Source organism: Panulirus ornatus, chromosome 25 (assembly GCF_036320965.1).
Source record: "Panulirus ornatus isolate Po-2019 chromosome 25, ASM3632096v1, whole genome shotgun sequence".
NCBI classification, from domain to species: Eukaryota; Metazoa; Arthropoda; class Malacostraca; order Decapoda; family Palinuridae; genus Panulirus; species Panulirus ornatus.
The window spans coordinates 10,088,705-10,101,535 of NC_092248.1; the positions used below are offsets into that span (position 1 = coordinate 10,088,705).

A 12,831-nucleotide genomic window follows, 5' to 3' on the forward strand; every position below is an offset into this window, starting at 1 on the left:
CCTCAAGATCGTAGAACAATATATTTTGAATCGTAGAAGACCATAGACCCCTGAACACCGTACCCATAGACCTTAGAAAATTGGTGTTCACATTTGAGGCCACATACTCTTCAGTGCCCTGCCTGTAAGTTTTGGAAACAATATTGACCAGCCACTTGGGAAGTGAAGGACAGACATCCTCTGATTAATGTCAACGAAGCTCACCTGATCATTTAGGCTGAGCTGAGCATGCCGGCCAGCGGGGCGAGGCCTCACTCTCAGAACAGCCTGAGTGATCAGTTTGGTCCCGGGCCGAGCTACCTGTGGGGGATTGAGGCCAGCTGACAGACTGGGCCGTGTGGTAATGCAAGAAGGTAAGGAGTACTACCCCGAAACACGACACAGCAACACCCCCCTTAAAACATACGTTCTTCAAGTCCATAATATACCGAAGCCTTGGGATCCATAAATGTCATACCACGAGACCTTTAAATGACCTTACCTAATCACTTTTAAATATGGTATCTAGACGTCGAGCTCAATTAAAGCTGGATACACATAGATTAATAGCCCCTTCATGTATCGCATTAAGACAACTGTATTGTCTTCTTCATGGCCTCTAGTTAGCTAACCAACCTTTTAGTTTTACTTCCAAGTTGAGCAGTAAACTGTTTGGTAGTTAAAGGAAATTGATTTTAGAATTAGATTATAGAAGGTTTCGGTAGATAGCAGAGCCGTGCGGAGACTGGTAGTTAATGATCGTAGAGACTGGTAGTTAATGGTCGTAGAGACTGATAGTTAATGGTCTTAGAGACTGGTAGTTAATGGTCGTAGAGACTGATTGTTAATGGTCGTAGAGACTGATAGTTAATGGTCGTAGAGACTGATAGTTAATGGTCGTAGAGACTGATAGCAATGGTCTTGTAATTTTTTATACTAAGTTTACAAATAAATAATTTACGATTTGATATTGGTCTGTTGCCAAGGTTAGTGTAGTAAGGGATATGTTGACTTGGCAACATTAACATCACTCTGTTCATGTTTAACTTTGTTGTTGTTGTTTATCCTTGAAGTAGATATTGTCCAACATGTACAGATGATTGGTTGTTGACGTGAAAGTAACAGTTTATGTACTTTGATTTAACTATGTTTATTGATATCTTTCGTAGCGGTGGTGTATTTGGGGATAATAATGATGATAATAATAATAATAATGATGATAATAATAATAATAATGATAATAGTGGTAATAATAATAATAATAATAATAATAATAAAAATAATGATAATAATGATAATAATAATAATAATGATGATAATGCTATAGTAACGATAATGATAATAATAGCTGTGATATACTTGAGAACAGGTCAGTGTAAGAGAGAGAGAGAAGAGATGCCTTCAATGAATGCTATACGTATGAACAATCTGAACACAGCATTCACAACACCAGTGACAGCCATGGTCATACTGAGAGAGAGAGAGAGAGAGAGAGAGAGAGAGAGAGAGAGAGAGAGATCATCGTCCCCCGGGATAACGAGAGACAAGAGGTGGATGTCACATACGGATCGTCTGGTGCAGGGATGAGGCAGGTTTGCACCATCATCTCTGTAAGATCCCACCACGTCTTTCTGTGGATGGTTTGAGACCGTGAGACACACGTGTAGGTATGGAGGCGTGCAGACGAAGGTGTAGGGTGACGTGTTGCGGGGGTGGAGTCGCGTCCGTCTGACCAGAGATGGATGGTTGGAGATGACGTAGATGGCTAGGATGATAACTTGGATGGCTAGGATGATAACTTGGATGGCTAGGATGATAACTGGATGGCTAGGATGATAACTTGGATGGCTAGGATGATAACTGGATGGCTAGGATGATAACTGGATGGCTAGGACGATAACTTGGATGGCTAGGATGATAACTTTATGGCCAGGGTGATCATTGGATGGTTAGGGTGATAGCTAGGATGATCTGAACGTGCTAGGTGATAACCTGGATTGCTAGGATGATAACCTGGATTGCTAGGTGATAACTGGACGGCTAGATGATAACCACAGTGACTAGGATGATAATCGAGATGGCTAGGGTGATACGTCGGACTGTTAGGGTGATAACTGGCTGGCTAGGGTGATAAGGGGATGGCTTAGGTCTGAACCGCATGGCTAGGAGTCACAACTGGACGGCTAGGACGATAACTATCCTCGGTATGTTCACTGACGCTCCCTAGCCACGCGGGAAACGGCAAGCTGATATTGACGTGCGTGTGCACGTGCGCTCGCTGATGACGTACTATTTGTATGTGGGTGAGCCTGACTTTTGCTGCAGGAGCAGCAGCAGCAACAGTGGTGGTGGGGGTCCTGCGTATGCTTTTTAATGGCTCCAACAATGGTGAGTTAGGCCTTCTTTTATGCGGTGGTCGTCCTGTATTTTAGCTGGGGCTATTGTGAGGGGCTTTGTAGGGAGGGAATGGTTATATAAAGCCCCTGGGTAGTGTCTCTCTCTCTCTCTCTCTCTCTCTCTCTCTCTCTCTCTCTCTGAGAAGTGAGAACGCGAACGACAGAAATTTCGTCGGGGTGCGTAGCGAATCGAAACGCATCTCAAGAGTACGTAGTATCCGATGGAGCCACGACTGATGATGATGATGATGATGATGGTGGTGGTGTGTCTAAGGGAGCCCAGAGAACGCCACGGCCTTCAGAGAAGGGAGGTGTTAGTCAGAAGTTACCCAGACGATAGTGGAGGTGGTAGTAGTAGTAGAAGTAGTAGTAGTAGGAGTTGTTGTACAAGACCGAGACAGGCAGGATAAAGAGAAAAATGGAAGAAATCTTGGATATGATCGAAGCATTTCGAGAGACTCGCATGGAGTGTGAGCTATAGAATGATGCGAGGGCATAAGGCCAGGTTCGATCCATCAGGTATATGTGAGGCAGCGTGTAATGACCCGACAGGGAAAGAGTGAAGGAAACGTCAAAGTTCCATGGGTCATCATAACTGGTGTATAGAATACTGTCTAGCCAACGAATGGGAGATAGAATGGGAGGCAAGTGATGGGAGGTACAATAGGAGCGTAGAGATGATAGATAGAATGGGAGCCAAATGATAGCAGATAGAATGGGAGCCAAGTAATGGGAGATTAGAAGCTGATGATTGAGTATGTTCAGTATGTACATGATCAAAATAGGATCGTAAAATCTGTAGATTTCAAAGTTTATCCTCAAGAGGGAAAGCGAACCCATCCTGTTGTCGTGGACGGTCATCAACCACACGAGCTGATGTGAATAAGCTTGAGTGAAGTTCTGAAACATCTTAACTTGTGTGATTGATGAAACGTCGTTGCTGCCATGAAGGAGCGAGAATGCAACGACGCAACCTTCAAAGGGAACAGAAGGATATATGAAGATCTGGAGATCAACGCGTGGCAGGAAATTCAGCGACGCAAAATAGAAACCAAATCCTCGCGTGTGGGAGGAAACAGAGCAATTGAATCTATAAATATACCTGCAGATATATTGCAGAGACACCGAACGAACACACACGAGTGCCCCCGCGTACCTCCTCGTTCATCTTCCCGAACGAGAGGGAAATTTACCAGCACTGAGCACCCACATCTAGAAAAAGAAAACTGGACGACTGGCTTAAGAAAATGCCCGATCAGCCTATGAGGTTGTCAATGTACGGGATTGTGTAACGACAGAAGAAGCCAGCAAACAGCTTTGTGACTGAAGCAAGATCAAGGCGCTACAGGCTAGCTCTGCCTTACCCAAATCTCTCTCTGTCTGTCTCTCTCTCTTTCTCTCTCTCTCTCTCTCTCTCTCTCTCTCTCTCTCTCTCTCTCTCTCTCTCTCTCTCTCTCTCTCTCTCTCTCGATGATGGGAGATTAGGTGAACACGCACGGCAGACTTCTCGCAAGAGTTGAGCCATTAGTGATGATGTGAGGGAGGGATAGAGAGGGATCTCCTGCCATTTCCTCGAGCCGTGGTGATCGCTTCTGACACTTCCTTAATAATAACCTGGCTCTCTGCTGGACGGGTTCGAACTCGCAACCCCCCTTCTTACACCCTGAGGCCGTTCCCCCTCCTCCTCCCTGATCACTAGCCTGTTATTTTCACTCTCCCATTCGTGGTTAGTGGAGGATTCAACGCTGTTGGTTGGTTGGTTAGAGGAGGATTGGACGCTGTTTTATGGCTGTTGGAGGATTCAACGCTGTCTCTTGGTCAATGGAGGGTCAGTGGTGTGTGGTGGTTTGTGGATGGTTGCACGCCATGTGGTGGTTCGTGGATGGATTCAGCGCTGTCAGGTAGTTAGTGAGTGGCTCACCGCCCTCTCCAGGCTGGTGGTTTGCGTGTTACCCTCGTGTGCCCTGCCCGAGGACTGGAGGTCGGTGAAACGAGGGGAGAAAAGGGTTCAACGCCCCTGCCAGGCTGATGACGTTGCCTCCCCACGTTGTGTTACCCTCACGTCCCCTTCTTGTTTAGTGGAGGAGAGGGGAGGTGGCTCGTCGGCGGCAAGAGGGGAGAGTGAGCGTTCAGCGCCCCCTTCAGACTGGTGAGGGGGGGCGGAATTTATACCTCCCTCTGGTGTGTTGACCTCGCGTTCCTTGCTCCGGGAGACACGCTGACCTGACGTAAGCCGTCGACCCTAGGTATACTGACCCTAGAGTTTCTTTGATGGAGGAAGTGTTCCTCAAGATTGGTCACAGAGGAGAGAGGTGTTCTCTCTGAGATTGTCTCTAAGGAGGGAGTAATCCTGTATGGTTATCTCTAAGGAGGGAGTAATCCTGTATGGTTATCTCTAAGGAGGGAGTAATCCTGTATGGTTATCTCTAAGGAGGGAGTAATCCTGTATGGTTATCTCTAAGGAGAGAGTAATGCTGTATGGTTATCTCTAAGGAGGGAGTTGTCCTGCTTAGCAACCTTGGAAGAGGGAGTCACCTTATTCTTAAGGTTTATCTCCCGGGACATTTTTGCAGTTAGATTATCTTGGAGGAGGAGGAGGAGGAGGAAGTTTTCCTGAAGTTCGCCGGTCGTATTCCTTCCAGGCGCTTTCTCGCAGGAACTAAATTGTCTTCGGAATTTTTTGTTTTTGTTTTTGAGGTTTATTTTCGTAGGAAGGTTCCGTCTTATATCGTGCGGTGATCTGTCTTGTGAGGTCCACTTCACGGGGTTGCCGTGAGAGGTTTGGTCCTATCAGATAGATTTTTTTTTTTTTTTTTACTCATAATCTTTGCTCTGGTTTTGTGGACTTAAGATTTTTTTTTTTTGATGGTTATCTTCGATGCCTTGGTTGTGTGGACTGCTGTGTTGAGACTGTCTTCATGAGGTTCAACCCAGAGGACCATAGTCTTCATGAGGTTCAACCCAGAGGACCATTGTCTTCATGAGGTTCAACCCAGAGGACCATTGTCTTCATGAGGTTCAACCCAGAGGACCATTGTCTTCATGAGGTTCAACCCAGAGGACCATTGTCTTCATGAGGTTCAACCCAGAGGACCATTGTCTTCATGAGGTTCAACCCAGAGGACCAGTGAGGAGGTCTGTCCCGTAGATTTGTCAGTAAGTTCTTCCTCATGTTGGCAGACATGGTGGAGGGGCTTTGTGTGTGGGTTAACTCATGGTCATGCTTAATGGCTCCTCTCACGACCTTGTTTACGGTCTTCCTCACGACCTTGTTTATTATAACGACGTTGTGTAGTGCCTCTCTGACGACGTTGTTTATGGTCCTTTCTCACGGCGTTCATCCTCCTTGCCTCACATGAGGTATGATCCGTAGACTCTCTCTCTCTCTCTTTTTTTTCATATCGTGGACTCGAGGAAAGTTGCATCGAAAAATGGCTTCTGGTTTTCCCGTTGGCGGTAATGCCTCTGATGGTGAAGGGTGGAAGACAGTGGTGGTCGGTGGCCTGGAGGATGATACGGTGGGTTGAGGACCTCAGTCTTCTGTGTCCTTCCCTTGAGGATGATGCATTCTGAGGGTTTTGGGTCGTAGTTGTGATGGCGGTAGAGTGGAGGCTTAGACTAGCAGTGTCGTGTCGTGTTTTTGGACCCCGGGGAGGGAGCAGCGGCGCCGGGCTGATTTGACTTGTTAGGCGGTTCGTAAAATCATTAACTGATCTTTTTTGTTTCTCTTCAAGCTGCTTGGAGAGCCGTCCTGGAGCGACTCGGTGTATCAGGTCAGTGTGTTGCGCGTGTGTGTGTGTGTGCGTGTGTTTGGCCCCCCGTAGCCCAGTTTCTCAGTAGCTTAGAGAGAATGACACGTAGACGATTGGCTCTGGCTGGCACACACGTTTCTTCTGAGACAGTAGCTGTACTCGTATACCGTATGTTGAAGTGGATCATTTCTTCATTTTCACTTTACGCTAGCATTTTAAATGTGCTGTCTGTATGGCGTAGTTTCTTAGTTGCTTATCTAATACTTAAAAAGTTTTAGTTTGGGCATTTCTTTGCATCTGTGTGATCAAAGATTAGGTTTAACCGTAGACTGTAGGCTTAACAAGCGGACGATGTAATTGGCCCTTCGATATGTATCTCATTTGCTCTATTATCGCACGTGTTGGAGGTAGAGTTCCTTCCCTGTATACCCGTATGTTGCCATTTACTGTATGCCAGAGTAGTGTAGACACGATCTATTCTACATTGTATTCAAGATGTGGGAAAAAAAAAAAATTAGATCCTCAAAGAATGTGAAAAGCCGGTAATTGTCGCTGACACCGTCGGATTTTTGCAAAATGGAAAGCTTAAGCTGAGAGTGAGCGAGAGATATTTAAGGTACCCCTCCCCAGAAAAAAAGAATATTCCCAGGAATATCAGGATATTCTTGTATCGTACTGCTGTATTCTGTATCTGATTACATGGAAAGAGTTTGGTGTCAGCCACGAAGCTCCCCAAATTGTGTTCGTAACGAGTTGTTTAAAGACATATGAGGACATGACTGCCAGTTGGGTGTTGTTTAGGTGTTGTTATAATCGCAGAAATTAGGCGAAGATAACAACCCTTAAGTCCACGCATCCTTGTTGGACTTATCCTTAGAGGGACTTTCTTAGAGTTAGGCAATTACAAACGCTGCTTTGTTAAGCAGGTAAAGCTAGATCAGCGTTGATAAGGATTGGAGTATATGTGCGTGTGTGTCCTGTGGCTGTGTTAGGAAGTAACGTACTGGCTTTGTTTTGGCTATATTAGTGCCGTGTTAGTGTGTTACCGGTCGAGGTTTTGCCACGTAGTAACAATGATAGGAAGGTGACGTATTAGATGTGTGTGTGTGTGTGTGTGTGTGTGTGTGTGTGTCACGATGTTCTTTGTTTTGTTTGAGTCTGTTTTGCCCCAGTTTTGTGTGTTGTTTGTTAGCGATTAAAAGCCATGTTACGCCTGATTCCTCCTACGCTTGTTAACCTATATTTGTTCCATATCATTCACATTTCGTATATATTTTTTTTCAATTATTGATTAATTATTAACCCATATTTTTTTAGTATTCTTTTTGCTCCTCTTGTTGTAGTGACTGTAATGAACACCTTCTCTTTGTATTGCAATTTTGAATGTTATTTGCATCTTTTCATTTATGTATTTGAATGTTGTCTCCACCTTTTGTTCAGTTATGGTAGATGCCACTCACATTTCGTCCCTTGTGATGGGTTGAGGGTAATGTAGCACCAACGTTTTCATCTCTGCTGATGACATACTTCATTTATATTGCTATGCTAAGGATTGTCAGTACCTTTTGTCCTCTGTTAAGTACTGGCAGCACCTTTTGTTCCTGTCGCTATGCTGAATATACGTGGTAGCACCTTTTATTTATATGTTGCTGTGTCGAGTATTTATGTAGCGGCTTCTGTTCCTGCTTTTTGTGATGTGAGTGTTGGTAGCACCTTTTGCCCCAGTTGCTATATTAGTAGCACCCCTTGTACTTGTTCCTGTGTTGTGTATTGGTAGCACCTTTTGCCCCAGTTGCTATATTAGTAGCACCCCTTGTACTTGTTCCTGTGTTGTGTATTGGTAGCACCTTTCGTCCCAGTTGCTATGCTAAGTATTGGCAGCACCTTTCGTCCCTGTTGTTATGCAAGGATTTGGTAGCACCTTTTGCACCCGTGGCTGTGTTGAGTATTGACCACACCTTTATGTACTAATTATTGTGTTAAGTAGCAGCAGCAGACTGTGTCCCTCTGTCATTTCCCCAAATGTGTGACTTTTTAACGTTTTAAGTCGTGTTTTGTGGGGGATTTTGATATGTTTTCCACATGTATGAATAGACGTGTATACGTCCTGAGCTATTGTTTATGTGATTATTATCATGATACTATACCTGCTATTTTTCTTGTAGCCTTTTGTTTGACCTGACAATAGGGGGAAATAATGACCCGCGTGCAGAGTGTTATGTTCAGCATTTGATAGCCTTTTTATGTATTTACATATTGTCTTTTCCGTGCATTGTGAACGTGTTCATGTATTGAAGAGCATTTTGCCCATTGTTATGTATTGTGCTGTGCGAGTATATATTTCATGGTATTTGTCCCGTACGTGTGATATGATTCAGCAGTTCTGAACAGTACTTTTCACCTTCTGATGTGTGCATAATAGTCATGACAGTGTAGTGTTTCTTATCCTTGTCAGTGTAGCGTGCCTTGGCTTTATCAGTGTAGCGTACCTTAGCTTTATCAGTGTAGCGTACCTTAGCTTTATCAGTGTAGCGTGCTTTAGCTTTATCAGTGTAGCGTACCTTAGCTTTATCAGTGTAGCGTACCTTAGCTTTATCAGTGTAGCGTACCTTAGCTTTATCAGTGTAGCGTACCTTAAAGTCTCAGTATACAGAAGTTTCATCAGTATTTTTGACTAGTTTCATTGTTCACTGTAACGGTGATGGTAGCAATACAGAGAACTCCTTTAGTCTGTGCAGTCTCAAGAATGTGTCTGTGGTGAATGTAATGTCTTACTGTATTGTTTTTGCATTGTAGATCCTACTGAGTTTGAAGTCTGTAGTTCTCAATTCTCTCTGTAGTATGTGATGTGTATGGGTTCTGTGATTATGTAGTCTGTGGTTTAAGTAGGGTTTTGTACATGGTAATCTGCCTCTTAGATTTGTCTACATAGCGTGTACTACATATTGTTTTCAGTTTAGTTATAGATATCCAGTGTAGTGTAGGTCCCATGTAGTATGTTACGTCTTGTAGATGGTGTAGTTTATGTAGCCTGTACAGAATGCAGTGTGTAGTTTAATGAAACCTGATCTTTTTTTTTTTTTTTCGTAAGGTAAGTAACCCTTGAAGTCTGTGTCAGTAGTGTAAGTTATCTCTGTAGTCTGTAGTGTAAGTAATGTCTGTACTTTGTAGTCTTTAGCATAAGTAATGTTTGTAGTTGTAGTGTTTATAGTGTAGTCTAATTTGTATGATTTTTTTTTTAATGTTAGTAATGTGTTTAGTTTGTAAGCAGAAATGTAAGTAATCTTTGTAGCATTTGATTTGATTTGTGATATTTATAAATTGTCTGTAGAGTAAGTGATATTTGTAGTCCCTGTTCTGTAGTGTAAGTAACATATGTAGTATGTAGCGTTACGTTCCTGTAGTGTGTAAGTTAGCGTAGTGAGTAGATCCTGTGTGTTAATGTTGAGATGTTGACCCGTCCCAGCTTCGTTGTGACCCTAAAGGTAAGGAAAGCCTCACGATATATATATATATATATATATATATATATATATATATATATATATATATATATATATATATATATATTCTTAATTAAACTTCCTGGGAGGTGGATACGTAGTTAGGAATAAGAATTCTGTACGTATGTGTATGGGATAATTTTAATGCTATATGAATAACTAAAATGTACAAGAACTCTAATGTGCTTTTTCGTTTTACTTTACTTCACTGTACGTAAGGCCAGGTATGGTTTACCCCAGCGTATACTGTAAGTGTGGCAGGTGTTAGAATAATGGGCAAGTTATGAGCAAGGCGGTTGTATAACTGATAAATCTTCAGGTGATGAACTTATTGATTGTTAGACTGTTAGATGTTACTGATAGTGTGTTAGGGAAGCATGAGATTAAAGCATGTGGCTGTTGTTCGGGTTGTTAGATAGTTGTGATCGTGTTAGGATGGTAAGGGATCTGTTGTTTGGTTAGGTTGTTAGATGGTAGTGATGGTCTTAGAAATATGAGGATCTAAACATTTATGTCACTCATTTTTTTTTTACTCATTTCTTTCCCATCTTCAGCTGTATGTCTCATAGTTTTCTCATAGTTTATAATGAGTTTTCCATACATATAATGATAATTCCTCATCGATCGTCTGGTGTCAGAGTTCACTAGATGTAAGTCCTTTTTCATTCTTATCTGCCTCATAGTTTTCTTATCACCATCTCAGAAATTTGTCTCTTATCAAACTTATCTCACTCATCTAGAGCTTCCTTACTCCGTTCTCATTTTTATTTCTCAAGATCAACTATATATTTTTTTTAGTAATTTCTCCCACGTCTTTTTTGTTTGGCATATTCTATTTCCTCATTATCACAGTCTTTCTAAATCTGTCAGTCTATCTGTCTCTTTCTTTCCCGACCCTCTCTCCCCCCATCTGTCTTGACACGGTGAGGGAGGGGCCCCAGCCCTCAACAGCACCCACCTCCCTCCAACCCAAACCTTTTTCACATCCCGTCATTACGCTGTTATCGTTCAATGGCTGTCTCATCTCCTCTTTCCTGATTCTTTCCCCCCTCCCTAAAAGTTTTCCGTCAGATTCATCTTCTCGTTACAAAGTTCAGGCCTTTTAGGAGACGTTCCATTAAGGAACTTGTGGTTTTAAGTTGTTGGGTCACCGCGCGCGCGTGCACACCCACACACACACACACACACACACACACACACACACCTTTTGTGACGGTGTCAGGGTTCGATGCTTGTGTCGCAAAATACCTTTTGGTATTTTAGGTATTTTGTACCTTATGGTATTTTAGGTATTTTGTACCTTGCGTTTTATCTCTCAGCGGACGGCCGTGGTAAAGAGGGGAGAATTTTTGGGAAAAGCAAATTATTAAATTGCCCAATGGATCGTGGTCAGTTTACCCTGAGAGATAGTACGTCGTAGTTTACTATGCTTCGTCGAGTTTACATTATGGACGGGACTTGGGTAAACTCACACCACCTGCAGCGGCGTGGGCGGTATACAGTAGTGTGTAGTGGGAATGCACCACTTGGAACGGCCACAGTAAACTGCAATTTTGTAAGTTTACACCACTAGGAATGGACACTACATCCGTGTAGTAAGTTTACATTGCTGGGAATGAACTCTGTATAGGCCGGGATTGTGTTGTAAGTGTACACCCGGGTTGTATTATTAGTTCACGCCGCTGGGGAAAGCCACCATAACTCCGTCTTGTGAGTTGGGTTGTTCCCAGACGTGGTTTGGAGGTCGTTCCCTAGACGTGGTGTGTCAACAGAGACAGGTCAAGGTCGGTGCGGGGTGGTGCAGCCAGACCCGTGCCTGGTGGGCTGTTGTGCGAGGTTAGGGCGAGGTATTCCCCCCGTCACGGTGACGACGACGGCGAGCGGAGCGGAGCGGACGGACGGCCGAGGCCGCCCGTCTGTAACGCGGACGGAGGAGGGCCGCGGTCACACACGCCCACAGTACGGACGGACTGACACGGGCGCTGGAGTGGCGTTGCCCGAGGCGGGGATATGGATCCGCAGTCGGACGTAGCGTGATGTCACCGACACAAACACCGCCCCGGGGAACGTGACATGGCATCTGAGTGTGTGGGGGAAGGTAGGTGGCGAGGCAGGGAGGAGTGAGAGACGAGTTAGAGGCAGGGCGAGGGGGCTTGGGGTGAGGCGAGAAAGGTAGGATCAACTTGTATATTTTCCTGTGTAAACTCCAGAGATGATGAAGTATAGGATGTCAGTGAGCTGGGGGGGTGACATACCACTGTTTGTGCAGGATCCAGGGATGTTCTCGTGATCCTCACAGATTCCTACGGAGTTTCAGGACGTGTCTCTGTTGCTCGCAGGTCCTGGGAGCGTCCTTAGGGTTTAGACTTCTGCTTCGCCCCTGGGTGTCCCGTTATTGACCTTTCCTGACTGGCTGACACAATCTGCTAGACCCTTTACTGACCCTTCCTGACCCTGTTTGAACTTTCTTGATCCTTTCTGACCGTACTCCACGCGCCCTGACCCTGCCTGACCTATCCTCTCCCCGCCTGGCCTTTTCCTTACCCTTCCTCTGTCTGACCTTCTTGACCTCCTTTGACCCTTACCCTCTGTGACATTTCCTAACTCTGTCTGACCTTCCTTGACCCTTCCTGACCCTGTCTGACCGTGCCTGACCCCTTGCTAACTTGGTTACGAGGACCAATTTCATTTAGACTCGAATGAAATTCTCCCTGATACATTTTCATCTTCTTTACGGTTTGATGGAGGATTACCATGATGCTCTTTAACCTCCAGAGGTCATCCTTGTTTCTTCTGTATACATTTTTATAAGTGTCCAGCAGAGCAGCATGTACTTATACTGTAGGAGGGTTGGAGGTTCTGCTGTAGTGTCTGCGGGTCAGTAATATTTTCTTCGCTGCTTAAGTAACATCTGAGTCGTAAATGGATTTTACGTCGTATATGACAAGGAATGATTGCTTCTGTAATTGGCAGAGGGACGTGCTGTGCGTGATGGGGAGAGAGTTTAACTCTCGTGTTGCCCCGTCTTTTGACCTTGTATATGTGTTTCGTATTTTTCCTCCCATGTGTACACACACACACACACACACACACACACACTCAGAGCATGTGTGTGTGTGTGTGTGTGTGTGTGTGTGTGTGTGTGTGTGTGTGTCAGGGTGACATTGTTGAGCGTTGGGGGTTTTAGATGACGCGGTGGAA

General features: G+C 44.4%; 1 protein-coding gene and 1 long non-coding RNA gene across 6 annotated transcripts in view; one reads left to right on the forward strand and one right to left on the reverse strand.

The window, feature by feature from the left end:
- The window catches only part of LOC139757250 (adenosylhomocysteinase-like 1), a 338,517-nt gene that overhangs the window by 77,872 nt on the left and 247,814 nt on the right, over positions 1 to 12,831 (forward strand). For 2 of the 5 annotated variants that reach the window (XM_071677531.1, XM_071677532.1), the window contains one exon: positions 6,110 to 6,148. The exons of the other annotated variants lie outside the window; for them this stretch is intronic. In XM_071677531.1, coding sequence (XP_071533632.1) covers positions 6,110 to 6,148 — 39 coding nt within the window. The remainder of the gene's footprint in view (positions 1 to 6,109; positions 6,149 to 12,831) is intronic. 5 annotated transcript variants of the gene reach the window in all.
- The window catches only part of LOC139757251 (uncharacterized), a 151,611-nt gene that overhangs the window by 37,202 nt on the left and 101,578 nt on the right, over positions 1 to 12,831 (reverse strand). The window lies entirely within an intron of this gene.